This window comes from Oncorhynchus mykiss, chromosome 4, assembly GCF_013265735.2.
Source record: "Oncorhynchus mykiss isolate Arlee chromosome 4, USDA_OmykA_1.1, whole genome shotgun sequence".
NCBI lineage: Eukaryota > Metazoa > Chordata > Actinopteri > Salmoniformes > Salmonidae > Oncorhynchus > Oncorhynchus mykiss.
In genome coordinates this window covers 8,417,501-8,432,297 of record NC_048568.1, presented here as the reverse complement: position 1 = coordinate 8,432,297, position 14,797 = coordinate 8,417,501, and the positions used below count along the sequence as shown (strand labels likewise).

General features: G+C 40.4%; 1 protein-coding gene across 1 annotated transcript in view; it reads right to left on the bottom strand.

Annotated features, from left to right (window-relative positions):
• LOC110522027 (serine/threonine-protein phosphatase 2A 56 kDa regulatory subunit alpha isoform) overlaps positions 1-14,797 on the bottom strand; it is a 126,059-nt gene that overhangs the window by 24,218 nt on the left and 87,044 nt on the right. Inside the window, exons 3-4 of the mRNA XM_021600089.2 lie at positions 6,906-7,007; positions 6,682-6,774 (exon numbers count right to left, since the gene is read on the bottom strand). Coding sequence (XP_021455764.1) covers positions 6,682-6,774; positions 6,906-7,007 — 195 coding nt within the window. The remainder of the gene's footprint in view (positions 1-6,681; positions 6,775-6,905; positions 7,008-14,797) is intronic.

The following is a 14,797-nucleotide window of genomic DNA, read 5'->3' as shown; positions in this document are numbered from 1 at the left end:
TACGTGTTTATGTGTTCACAGCAACATGTATGGAGCCAGCACGTGGAGGTTTGCAAGATGATCTGATTAAATTCAGACTGACAGATGGGCTTGATACTGATGTCTGTGAATGGAGAGAGACTTAGCACTCGGTATTAACATTTTACTAGACAACTTTTACTTGCATTGCCATGCATTATTGAATTGAATGGTATCAGTCAATATGGGGAGGGAGAAACGCTGTGTATTCTGCACCAGGATCATGGAACTCTTGTTGTATAGGGGACACTACACAGGAAGGTATGACCACTGACATGTTTGCCAAGGCAGCCCCATTACCACCAGACAAAAATGCTGATTGGCACAGTATCTGTATTACAATGACAAAGAAACTTGAAAGGTGCACATTATATCAACAGAACACTGCTTCTATGGTATTATGTAAAGGGTTGTTTGTTCTACATGGACTTGCTACTACATTTGAAAGTTATCAAAACACTTATTTTTTTATATCAACATAAATTCAGCAATGGCATTCTTCTCATACTACTCTGTAGGCTACTGACCTATTCAAAGCTTCCTCCGGCATCTCACCATACATGGGCCTGTTGTTATTGAACTCAACCCGCAGGAGGTTTGTTTGTTGTGATTGAGTGGGGGGAAACAGCCCGCGGGCAAGGTTCTGACAGATGGGTGTCTTGGAGGTGTTAAGGACACACCCAAGAAACACCCACATTATACCACACCACTAAGCCAACTCACGTTTGGCTTATGTCATGGCCGCCAACATTTCTTCAGGAGCAAGCCAAGAAACAAAGCCAAATCAGCAGGTGCAGTTCCCCTTTAAGTGTATTCGGAAAGTATTCAGACCCCTTGACTTTTTCCACATTTTGTTGTTACAGCCTTATTCTAAAATATATAAAATATTTTTTCCTCCCTCAATCTACACACAATACCCTGTAATTACAAAGCAAAAACTGATTTGTAGAAGTTTGCAAATTTATATATAAAAAAGAAAGACCTTATTTAAATAAGCATTCAGGCCCTTTGCTATGAAACTTGAAATTGAGCTCAGGTGCATCCTGTTTCCATTGATCATCCTTGAGATGTTTCTACAACTTGATTGGAGTCCACCTGTGGTAAATTCAATTGATTGGACATGATTTGGAAAGGCATACACCTGTTTATAGAAGGTCCCAGAGTTGATAGCATATGTCAGAGCAAAAACCAAGACATGGGGTCAAAGGAATTGTCAGTAGTGCTCCGAGATAGAGAGTTTCTATGTGGAGACAGGAGAATCTTCCGGAAGGACAACCTTCTCTGCAGCACTCCACCAATCAGGCCTTTATGGTAGAGTGGCCAGACGGAAGACACTCCTCAGTAAAAGGCACATGACAGTCCACTTGGAGTTTGGCAAAAGGCACTTAAAGGACTCTGACCATGAGAAACAAGATTCTCTGGTCTGATGAAACAAAGAACTCTTTGGCTTGGATGCCAAGCATCACGTCTGGAGGAAGCAGGCTCCATCCCTAAGGTGAAGCATGATGGCAGCATCATGCTATGGGGATGTTTTTCAGCGGCAGGGACTGGGATACCAGGCAGGATTGAGGGAAAGATGAACAGAGCAAAGTACAGAGAGATCCTTGATGAAAACCGGCTCCAGAGCACTCAGGATCTCAGACTGGGGCAAATGTTCACCTTCCTATAGGACAATGACCCTAAGCACACAGCAAAGACAACGCAGGAGTGGCTTCGGGACGAGTCTCTGAATGTCCTTGAGTGGCCCGGATTGAACATCTCTGCAGAGACCTGAAAATAGCTGTACAGCGACATTCCCGATCCAACCTGACAAAGCTTGAGAGGATCTGCAAAGGAGAATGGGAGAAACTCCCCAAATACAGGTGTGCCAAACTTGTAGCGTCATTCCCAAGAATACTCTAGGCTGTAATCTCTGCCAAAGGTGCTTCAACAAAGTACTGAGTAAAAGGTCTGAACACTTATGGAAATGTGATCAGTTTTTTATTTTTAATACATTTGCAAAAATGTATAAAAAACTGTTTTTCCTTTTCATTATGGGGTCTTGTGTGTAGATTGATGGGGGGGGGACGGGACAATTTAACCCATTTTAGAATAAGGCTATAACGTAATAATAATAAGTCAAGAGGTCTGAATACTTTCCGAATGCACCGTCTATGGATGATTTATAAAGCTAGACACATTTAACAGTTAGGCTGTTGATTATAGACCAAATTAAGTTGTCGTTTCCTCTCTCCTCACTTTTCTTAGACAATTAAGGTAAGGGCTGTTTTCTCGTCTCTTAACTCAACTGCTGTCCCGCCACATTGTTCTATGTTAAGCACATAGCAACTAGGAAAAGGTGCCAATTCAACAGCGCACTGATGTTTAGGAACAGCAAATGGGAGAAACCACATTTGTTATAAAATTATATATATTTTTTTAGTTTTGCACCATTGTTCTTATGTAAATAACCATATACAATTTCAGTAGCACATGTCTTAGAGTGATGCACTGTGCCATCCCCACGGTCTCCACAATGGATTAGTCCACTAAGACAGGAGCAAATCAGACAGGTGTCTTGTACACAATGATAGTGTTTTTTCTTTTGCTACTGCTCGACTAAAGAAATCTCAGTCGAGCAACAGCCTATTGACCAAACAATCGACCAGTCGACTAAATGGGGTCAGGCCTAGATTAAATACATAAATTCTGGCATTTTTTCCCATAATGAGGCCAGTGTCTGAATTAATTTGTTGTGGCAGAGAGGAGGAAGTAGAACCATACAGGGACTTGAAAGTTTCTCAGAATTTAGCCACGATCCCAATCCGAATGAGCGGTTAAATAATATCAGATTTAGCCTTTCTGATTCGTCTTTCACAATGATTCCTCAGTTGCTTAAAAGCTTGCCAGTCTGGGCCAAAGCCTGTGTTCCTGGTCTTGATCCAAGCATCATCTCTTTTATGAATGACTGAAAATTCCAGAGTAAAACCAGGCATTCAATCTACCTTCAACCTTTAATTTTTTTTAAGGGAGCATGAATATCTACAATAGTATTGAAGTTCATCTGCAAAAAGGCTCAAAGCTAAATCAGGTTCAGGGATAGCTGAAATACAATCAAAGGTCACTAAAATAAAAAAGCTTGTTCACTGAAGGTTTTAAAGTTCCTCTTTGATGACACGAGGCTTAGATTTTTGTATTCTCACATTTGTAACACAAACAACTGGGCAATGGTCACTAATGTCTTGGGCGAAGACACCAGTAGAAACATATTTCTCTGGTATATTCGTTGAAATAAGACCAAATCAGAGTGGACTTTGAAGGATCTTTAGGGTTGGGCCGTGTAGACTTAGTCTCTAGCTGGATTAGGTTTAGATCATTGCATGCCCTTTACACTGAACAAAATATAAAAGCAACGTGTAAAGTGTTGGTCCCATGTTTCATGAGCTGAAATAAAAGATCCCAGAAATTGTCCATTTGCACAAAAAGCTTATTTCTTTCAAATTTTGTTTTACATTTTGGTTTTACATTTAAAAAGCATTTCTCCTTTGCCAAGATAATCCATCCACCTGACAGGTGTGGCATATCAAGAAAATGATTAAACAGCATGATCACCTTGTACTGGGGGACAATAAAAGGCCACTAAAATGTGTAGTTTTGTCACACAACACAATGCCACAGATGTCTCAAGTTTTGAGGGAGCGTGTAATTGGCATGCTGACTGCAGGAATGTCCTCCAGAGCTGTTGCCAGAGAATTGAATGTTAATTTCTCTACCATAAGCTGCCTCCAACGTTTTAGAGGATTTGGCAGTACGTCCAACGGGCTTCACAACTGCAGACCACATGTATAGTGTCGTGTGAGTGAGCAGTTTGCTGATGTCAACGTTGTGAACAGTCTCCCATGGTGGCGATGGGGTTATGGTATGGTCAGGCATAAGCTACGGACAATGAACACAATTGCATTTTATTGATGGCATTTGAATGCACAGAGATACCGTGACGAGATCTTGGAGGCCCATTGTCGTGCCATTCATCTGCCGCCATCACCTTATGTTTCAGCATGATAATGCACAGCCCCATGTCGCAAGGATCTGTAGTCCATGCAACCTATTATGTGACTTGTTGAGCACATTTTTATTCCTGAACTAATTTACTTGCCATAAGGGATTGAATACTTATTGGCAGAAAACATTTCAGATTTTCCTTTTAAATGAATTTGTACAAATTTCAAAAAACATCATTCCACTTTGACATTATAGGGCCTTGTGTGTTGGCCAGTGACCAACATATCAATTTAATACATTTTTAATGTAAAAGGGTGTGAATTATTTTTGAAACGCCTGGAAATACTTCAAGCCAATTGATGCTTTAATTTAGTCAAAATGAATATTTGGGAAAATATGACACATTCAAGGCTTTCATGTTGATGTTTTGGTAGAGTTTTTTGTCCACCTCCGTAACTACGGTAATGACAGGGCTGTACTTTCTTCCCCTCTGCATGCACTCACATACTGTAGTACACACGTGCGCGCACACACACACACTCTCTTTTGAAGACAATCAATGAGCTAATCATTCGCAGAGGGATGCATGTTCCCCAGACAAACATTTCTAAAATAAATACTTACTGCTCACCAAGATGAAATTAAACACATTCTAACCATCAGTTCCACTGTGAGCATATCGATATCATACAGTCCCTCTCCCATGTCAAGATCTGTCTCTAACAAGCTTACAGAGAGACAGGGGAAAGCACTGACACTACAAAAAAAACTGGGCTTGTTCTGCCCTCCCTCTGCTCCTCTTCCCGAGCCTCTCTCTGACCACAGTCCCCTTTTCTCTTCCTGCAATATAAACAGGGAGCTATTCAAAGCTCCCCACGACACCACTCGCATCATGGAAATTTAGCCTGAGCACCTCGGATGCTGCAGCTCAGCCAACATTCCAGGCCGTAGTATTAGTCCCTGTTCGCTCCCTTGCCCTGGGGAAAGCAGGACGCTCGATAAATACGCACGGCACAGCCCCGGTAGGTTTCTCCTGCAAGGGTGAGACTGGGTTGTATTCATTAGGGCACATTGTAGCAAAACGTTTAATTACAAAATGTGAACACCTGCGTTTGTTATTGACAGTTCAGGTCGTATCTCCCAGTTTGTCTGTTTTCTACCATTTGGTGCCAAATTAATATGACGGAATAGATCCTGGAATACCAAGCCGAAGCATACGAGGACTGTCTGTCATCATGGCAGACAAAACCATGACAAACTAGGCTAAATGCTGAGACTGACACTGAAGAAATGTAGAAGTTGTTGTAAGATGACGTCCTCCAAAGGGACACCACATGCCTCCATCAACTGACGTTCAGAAGATGTCATGTTAAAATAACTGGTTTTGATAACTGCCAGGAGATATAATCAAAACATTTTGGTCTTTCATACTCTGAACTTGATGCTCTCGAACAAAAAACAGGAAAGGAAGTTGGTGCCGTTTTCGTTTAAACTAAATCAACATGGCCGCTTACAAAACAGATTAATTTCTCAAATGATTATCCAAATCCGAAGAGTAGATGTTTAACAGTCAGTCTGAGGCTTGTAATGCTGCCAGGCCTGTCTTTTTGGGTCTGTGTGTAGACTTTAGTTCCACATAGAACTAACACAGTAAACAACAGGAAATGAGTCTCTACAATATTTGGTGAATCAATACAATAGCTTTGAGCAACACTGACAGACCAGGAGTGTATTCGTTAGTGCACACTATTAAGCAAAATTGGGATCCTTAATGTTAAGAAAAATCCCTAACCAAAAATATATTGGGCATAGATGCAGAAAGAAACAGCATAGTGGGTCAATTTCCAAAACAACTAAGAGCGATGAAGCGCAAGGCTCAACTTATCTCAATATCCTAGCATATTCATTGATAATAGGCCCTGCTTTATTGAAGTTGTGAGACATAGCATCCCAAGAAATTGCGAGATACAGCATTTCCAGCTTTTGATTGCTGATAAGACAGGCCTAGTACACGGTTCTGACTGTCTGCCTGGTGGCCGATATGCCTTTACTGTGCCCCTCCCCTCTCTCTCAGTCCCTCGCTAGCTTGCTATGAAAGATGCAAGTATTTTGTTTTCTCGGAAGTTGTTCCCAAAATACTGAATCTTAGGAGACGATTCTTAGGAGTCGATTTCTCCACCCCTACTTCGTCGTCGTTAACAGTTGGAAAATGGCAGAGAAAGGCAAGTGACAGCAGCAAAGTCCTGTATGGTAATACTTTGAGAAGTTAAATGAGAATTAAATGCAAACTTTCCAAGGTGAAATTGAGGTACAGTAATTGTAGTACAGGTGCAATGCTTAACGCTCTGAATTCACGTTGAATTCTATGAATGTTTCTTATCGCTTTAACTGAAAACCGATAATAAAATGGCAGTTGAAACTTATTTTTTAAATGGTCTATTTGGAACATCCCTATACACCATAGCAAACACAGCAAAAGTTTTTCAACAGAACACATTATGCAACAAAAACAACAGTTTCTTATTGCTCAAGTTGAATGTTTTCGGAAATTTGCTTTCTATTGAATACACCCCTACTGATGGTGATGTCATGTGGCCATTTCAGTGACTGACGATGACGGCATGAAATCTGAGAGAATAAGGGTCATTATCAGGTCAGTGTGACATCAGATGCGATGCTTACCTGCAGCACGAACTTCTGATCAATGTAGCGCTTGGCGATGCTGGGCTGAAAGTCTGGGTTCTCCAAGAATCGTAGAAGGAACTCATAGACAAGCTGGAAAAAGTAAATAAAATACAAATCTATGAAAAGGTACATGAATTGTACATAAAGCTCATACTAACAAGGTATAAAACATACATAAAGAAAAGCTAAGAAGAGGTCAAATTAAAGTGACATGGTTTTACCTGTATGTGTGGCCATGAGGCTTCTAGAGTGGGCTCGTCCTCCTCTGGGTCAAAATCGGGGTTGTCACTAGGCGGAAGAGTCCGCAAAATGTTGGTGCAGATCTGTGAACAAGAAGACATATAATGAATACACTAAAACTGCAAAAAGGGACACGAAAGCACTTTGCCAAAGGGAAAACTTTCACCCACTCTCTATGGCAAGCAGACCTTAGATTTGGTGAGCTACATGAAATTCAAAGATTATACAGGTGTTTGAGGTATTAGACTGTTTATCCATTAGGTTTCCACTCATACAATACATAATGAAAGAAGAACCAGAATGGTCTTTCCTAAGATATTTCATGTCTAATGCAGTTTGGCTAGCTGTTACAGTCAAACTAAAGTCTAATTAAGCAATAAGGCCCGAGGGTTGTGGTATATTCAAGCAATAGGGATGTAAGGATTCACCGATATGCAAGGGTTTCCTAGTCGATCACCAAACACTTCTGTAAAAAGTTTTGCACAGTTTGGGGTAGGTGCACTTGATTCAGCTGCCCTGTACGCTGGGCAGTTTAAGTGTTCATTCTGAACCATATAATGAGTCTGAAGGTACAAACTCCAGCTATCATGCAGGCCCGGAGAGAAAAGCAAGTGTACCTATAGGCCTACGGCTGGCCAATCAAATAGCTCAGATCACTGTGTCTGCAGCTTTCACTAGCCCACAGCGAAATTGATAGTCGTCTACTGTGTAAAAAAAAAAAAAAAAACACGACTAGTGACTGTCAACAAATACAGCAAAGAGCTGCTGTTTTTATGAGTTCATGTTTAAGATTTTATTCAGCACTGTCAACACTTTATAAGCCATAAAACACCATCTCGCTAGCCACTCACGCTATCGATAGACTTGCGTTGTTATTAGCAGCGCGTTTCTAATATCGAGGAGTATTTCACGCTCTGTGATCATACGAGTAACAACAGTAATACTGAAGTGTGACATGACTCATCTCTCCCTCCCTCCTCCGAGACTGATCAGAAGCATCCGATGGTCAATGTAGCGCTTGGCGATGCTGGGCTGCATCAGATGCAGTCCAGTAAAAAGAAAAGTATAAAATAAAATAGACGCAAATGATTTCAATTATGCCTCACAAGTAATAAAACACATTCTATATTACCAGGGTGATCATATATAATTTTACAATGGTCAGAAAATAACAACATTGGCAGGGCAACTCAAGAATAACTTACTTATATGCCGTGATATTGTATTGAGCCTATAGCCTACAGCACAAACCTCATTGCTACAGAACTGTTTTTAATATGTTATTGTTGCATAGGTTTACATTTTTTTTAAGCATCATGTTTAAAAAAAATCTGAGCGTTAGATCTCAGCCTGTCTTTTGGTTCAGAAAGTGATCTCGGCTCAGAAAAGGTTGGTGATCACAGGTCTAAACCATTTGATTATGAGGAGATGGGTGAAATCCAAAGTTGTGTTATAAATTCATTGGCTATGTCATAGCAAATTTTTTAAAATAAATATTGATAAATTACTAGCTCGAACACTTTTCATCTGCAAAAATGACAAATTAATTAGTGGGTGATGAGATCATCACATGGATTCGTTCCCCGAATCAAACTGAATCGTTTCAAACTAAAACGTCTAGTTTCTGTATCGTATCGGACTTCGATACGTATCGAATCGTCTTGATGGCCTTTCAGTATATAAGTACCTGCTGAGAACGTTGCCGGAGTCCACTTTTGCATGTCAACCTGCAAGGTGCGCAAACATAATCACCAACCCTTGATAAATAGTTAATAAACTATTGTAAAGGATTATTTGCATAAATAAATATATTAATGACAAGATAAAAAAAAAAAAAAAACATTTGTTGATTGTATTGGACACTATATTGTGCCCTTATACCTGTGCCTTTACGCATGAATCAAATCTGGCTTCTTTTTATGTTTTGGGTCCACAGCACAGGTTCAGGGTTTTGCCCCACAAACAAATTGGTTGCACTGCAGTTTTCATGGGCCTTGTTTTGTGTACACCTGCCGACTTGACATTGTGTCTTATTTTTCCCGAGTGGGAGCTGTGGTGCTTGGGGAAGCGGGAGAGCAGGTCTCAGTTGGCTCAGTTCTGGTTTAACTGCGACGAGGCTCAGGCATCACAGGCGGATGCTCGAAGTCAACGTAGGAATCAGATAAAGAAGAATCGATTTCAAGCTCAATATCCGATCCTCCATCTGACTCCAATCCATCTAAATTCTGCAGCATTTGCAATGCGGTCAGTGTGTCCATTAGTTTGGTTCGGCTTGCTATTGTGAACTACACACAATGTATGTTGTTCTCAGTGTCTGATTTGACTCTCTGAGGGGAGATTATATAGGCTACCATTTCCTGGCTTTCATAATAAATTAATTAGAGCGCCTGCCCACTTCTCTTTATCGTTACACTATTGTTCTAAATTCAATCATCCTCTTCACCCTCCATTTAGATCAATCAAATGTAAAATCCCCCTCTTCATCATTCAGTTCATTGAAGTCACATGCCCCATAATCAGTTTCTATTTGGTATACCGCCCATTCATCCATAGACGACAAAATAGCATATTTGAATTGTATGTTTATTGTGTAAATAGTGTTTGCTTTTAGTAGCCAGAGCAATCAATGCCTCTGTGCGAGTGGTCATGTGCTGACTGCAGGAATTTCGCATTATGAAAAGTGTATGCTAAAATATGAAAATACTACATGTAATTTCTCAAAATAGATATCTATCTTATCTCTATATTGTTTTATGTCCTATGGATTTGAGAAAAAACATGGCGTTCAACTTAAAAGTCAGTGTCGGGTAGCCTTCATTCTTGCCTAGCTGACGTGATGCTGTGCAATTTTCCTTATTTTTTTACCTATTTTTTTCTCTGGCCTCAATTGATTTAGCCAGATAACTAATGATTAGCATTAGCGGCTAACACCATTTATTTTAGACACTTCCTAAGAAAAGACAAATTGTTTACAGACATTACGATGCATAAACTAATAAACTCAGCAAAAAAAGAAACGTCCCTTTTTCAGGACCCTGTCTTTCAAAGATAATTCGTAATAATCCAAATAACTTCACAAATCTTCATTGTAAAGGGTTTAAACACTGTTTCCCATGCTTGTTCAATGAACCATAAAAAATGTATGAACATGCACCTGTGGAACGGTTATTAAGACACTAACAGCTTACAGACGGTAGGCAATTAAGGTCACAGTTATGAAAACTTAGGACACTAAAGAGGCCTTTCTATGGACTCTGGAAAAACACCAAAAGAAAGATGCCCAGGGTCCCTGCTCATCTGCGTGAACGTGCCTTAGGCATGCTGCAAGGAGACATGAGGACTGCAGATGTGAACAGGGCAATAAATTGCAATGTCTGTACTGCGAGACGCCTAAAACAGCACTACAGGGAGACAGGACGGACAGCTGATCGTAGTGGCAGACCACATGTAACACCTGCACAGGATCGGTACCTCCAAACATCACACCTGCGAGCCAGGTACAGGATGGCAACAACAACTGCCTGAGTTACACCAGGAACGCACAATCCCTCCATCAGTGCTCAGACTGTCCGCAATAGGCTGAGAGAGGCTGGAATGAGGACTTGTAGGCCTGTTGTAAGGCAGGTTGTCCGGACCTCTGGCAGTCTCTATGGGGGTGCCAGAGGGTTCAATTCTCGGGCCGACTCCTTTCTCTGTATATATCAATGATGTCGCTCTTGCTGCTGGTGATTCTCTGATCCACCTCTACGAAGACGACACCATTCTTGTATACTTCTTGCCCTTCTTTGGACACTGTGTTAACAAACCTCCAGACGAGCTTCAATGCCATACAACACTCCTTCCGTGGCCTCCAACTGCTCTTAAATACAAATAAAACTAAATGCATGCTCTTCAACCGACCGCTGCCTGCACCCGCCAGCCCATGTAGCATCACTACTCTGGACGGTCCTGACTTAGAATATGTGGAAAATTACAAAATACCTAGGTTCTGGTTAGACTGTAAACTCAACTTCCAGACTCACATTAAGCATCTCCAATCTAGAATTGGCTTCCTATTTCACAACAAAGCCTCATTCACTTATGCTGCTAAACATACCCTCCTGACTATCCTACCGATTTTGACTTCGGTGATGTCATTTACAAAATGACTCCAACACTCTACTCAGCAAATTGGATGTAGTCTATCACAGTGCCAACCGTTTTGTCACCAAAGCCCCATATACTACCCACCACTGCGACCTGTATGCTCTCGTTGGCTGGCCCTCATTTCATATTCGTTGCCAAACCCACTGGCTCTAGGTCATCTACAGTTGAAGTCAGAAGTTTACATAAACTTAGGTTGGAGTAATTAAAACTCATTTTAACCACTCCACAAATGTATTGTTAACAAACTATAGTTTTGGCAGGTCAGTTAGGACATCTACTTTGTGCATGACAAGTAATTTTTCCAACAACTGTTTACATACAGACAGATTATTTCACTTATAATTCACTTACAATTCCAGTGGGTTTACATACACTAAGATAACTGTGCCATTAAACAGCTTGGAAAATTCCAGAAAATTATGTCATGGCTTTATAAGCTTCTCATAGGCTAATTGACATAATTTGAGTCAATTGGAGGTGTACCTGTGGATGTATTTCAAGGCCTACCTTCAAACTCAGTGCCTCTTTGCTTGACATCATTGGAAAAATCTGAAGAAATCAGCCAAGTCCTCAGAAAGAAATTGTAGACCTACCCAAGTCTGGTTCATCCTTGGGAGCAATTTTCAAATGCCTGAAGGTACCACGTTCATCTGTACAAAAACAGTACGCTAGTATAAACACCATGGGACCACGCAGCCATCATACCGCTCAGGAAGGAGATGCGTTCTGTCTCCTAAAGATGAACGTACTTTGGTGCGAAAAGTGCAAATCAATCCCAGAACAGCAGCAAAGGACCTTGTCAAGATGCTGGAGAAAACGGGTACAAAAGTATCTATATCCACAGTAAAACAAGTCCTATATTGACATAACCTGAAAGGCCGCTCAGCAAGGAAGAAGCCACTGCTCCAAAACCGCCATAAAAAAAGCCAGACTACGGTTTGCAACTGCACATGTGGACAAAGATCGTACTTTCTGGAGAAATGTCCTCTGGTCTGATGATACAAAAATAGAACTGCTTGGCCATAATGACCATTATATTGAGGGAAAAAGGGGAGGCTTGCAAGCCGGAGAACACCACCCCAACCGTGAAGCACGGGGGTGGCAGCATCATGTTGTGGAGGTGCTTTGCTGTAGGAGGGACTGGTTCACAAAATAGACAGCTTCATGAGGAAGGAAAATTTAGTGGATATATAGAAGCAACATCTCAAGACATCAGTCTTGAGACATTAATCCACCTGTCGTCTCAGATTTTGAAATGATGCTTTACAGCGAAAGCAATACAAACGTTTGTGTAAGTTCATCGATCGCTCGACAAAACAATAACTACACTTAGCATCAGGTAACTTGGTCACGAAAATCAGAAAAGCAATCAAATTAATTGTTTACCTTTGATGATCTTCGGATGTTTTCACTCACAAGACTCCCAGTTAGACAACAAATGTTCCTTTTGTTCCATAAAGATATTTTTTATATCCAAATACCTCCGTTAGTTCGGTGCGTTATGCCCAGGAATCCACCGGAAAGAGTGGTCACGACAACGCAGACAAAAATTCCAAATTATATCCATAATGTCCACAGAAAAATGTCAAACGTTTTTTATAATCAATCCTCAGGGTGTTTTTCAAATATCTATTCGATAATATATCAACCGGGACAGTTGGCTTTTCACTAGGACCGGGAGTAACAATGGCCGCCTTTCTCTTTTGTGCACAACTCACTCTGAGAGCCCCCACCACCACTTACGCAATGTGGTCGTTCGCGCTCATTCTTCAAAATAAAAGCCTGTTGACACCTTAGGGAAGCCATAGAAAAGGGAATCTGGTTGATATCTCTTTAAATGGGCAATAGGAATGCATGACAACAGAGAGGTTTCAAAAAACAGGGGCACTTCCTGATTGGATTTTCCTCAGGTTTTAGCCTGCAATATCAGTTCTGTTTAACTCAGATAAAATGTTGACAGTTTTGGAAACTTTTGAGTGTTTTCTATCCTAATCTGTCAATTATACGCATATTCTAGCATCTATATATCTATATATATCTATATATCTATATATATATCTATATATATATCTATATATATATCTATATATATATATATATATCTATATATATATATATATCTATATATATATATCTATCTATATATATATATATCTATATATATATATATCTATATATCTATATATCTATCTATATATATCTATCTATATATATATATATATCTATATATCTATCTATCTATCTATCTATCTATATATATATATATATATATATATATCTATATATATATATATATATATTATTTTGTTACATTTGTCAATAAAACTCATGAATGCAACTATTTATGTCAAATTGTTTTGTGTTCTACATGTAGCGCTGGTTGTGCTGAAAAGAAAATGGAAAAAACACTTAATTGTGAGGCTAAATATAAGGGATGGACACGCAGATAAATGAAAAGGCAATTTTTGCTGGGGTCTCGGGACTGATAGGGTTCAATTGCATATTTGTATTTGAAAATACACGTGTCTGTGTATGAATATGTCCAAAAACATTCCAATATTCAACTACTTGTATTTTCAAATACATAATATCTGAAAACTTACTTTGAAATGAATGTGAAACTGAAATAATTGAAATAGTATTTAAACCCAGGTCTGGTGTATGGCCCTACCTATAAAATGCTGGGTAAATACACCTAAACAAGCCCAACAACCAGTGGTAGCTTCAGGTTCAGTGAAGAGAGTCACTCTAGTCACGAGCCACAGCAGCCTGGCCTTTCACAGGAAATTGCCTAGACATGGACGTGTTCACCGCCTCCTTGAACAAATAAATAAGGAAAATCGATCACTGCCACAGACAGACAGCAGAGGACAGAACATTAGTCCTCTCTCGCCATCTCCCTATCTCTCCGTTTAAATTACTCTCTTTCTCCATATTTGAAGTTCTCAAATGGTGCATGAACAGTGCTGGTTCCCTATGCTTTTTGCACAATTCCTGCTCCCAATATTTTTAAAAGGCAAAACCTGTTGGGGAGCAGCAGTGTGTGTTCGTGGACTACTCGGTACTGTACGGTGCTGAGCCTGGAAGGCTTTCACTACAGGGCTCTCGAGACCACAGAATACCTTCTATTTTTAGTTTACTTTCACTAGGTCTCCTCAATCTTGGGACTGAAGGACTAGTTTCCTTTGCAAAACTAGAAACGACGGACAGGCCTAATTGAATGTAGGGAAAGGGGATACCTAGTCAGTCACACTAACTGCATTCAACCGAAATGGGTCTTCAGCACTTAACCTAACCCCTCAGAATCGGAAAGGTGCGGGGGGGGCTGCTTTAAATAGACGTCAACGTCATCGGCACCCGGGGGAGCAGCTGTTGTTGGGGGTTAACTGCCTTGCTCAAGGGCAGAACGGCAGGTGTTTCCACCTTGCCGGCTCGGGGATTCGAACCAGCGACCTTTCAGTTACTGGCCCAATGCTCTTAACTGTTAGGTTATCTGTAGTCTAGGATGCATAGAAACAGTTTAATGGTATTGTTCAGTCACAATCATTTGTGACAAGGCCTGACTAACACTCACAGAAAGGCTTGCTTTTAAAGTTAGCTACCCACACACAAAAAGATAATGCAAATATGCAAGATAACTTAGTAAGAGTAAAACCCTGGCATGATCTAAAGACCAGCCTGCATTGGCACGATGCCCATTACCCAGTGGCAGCCCAATCCCTATAAT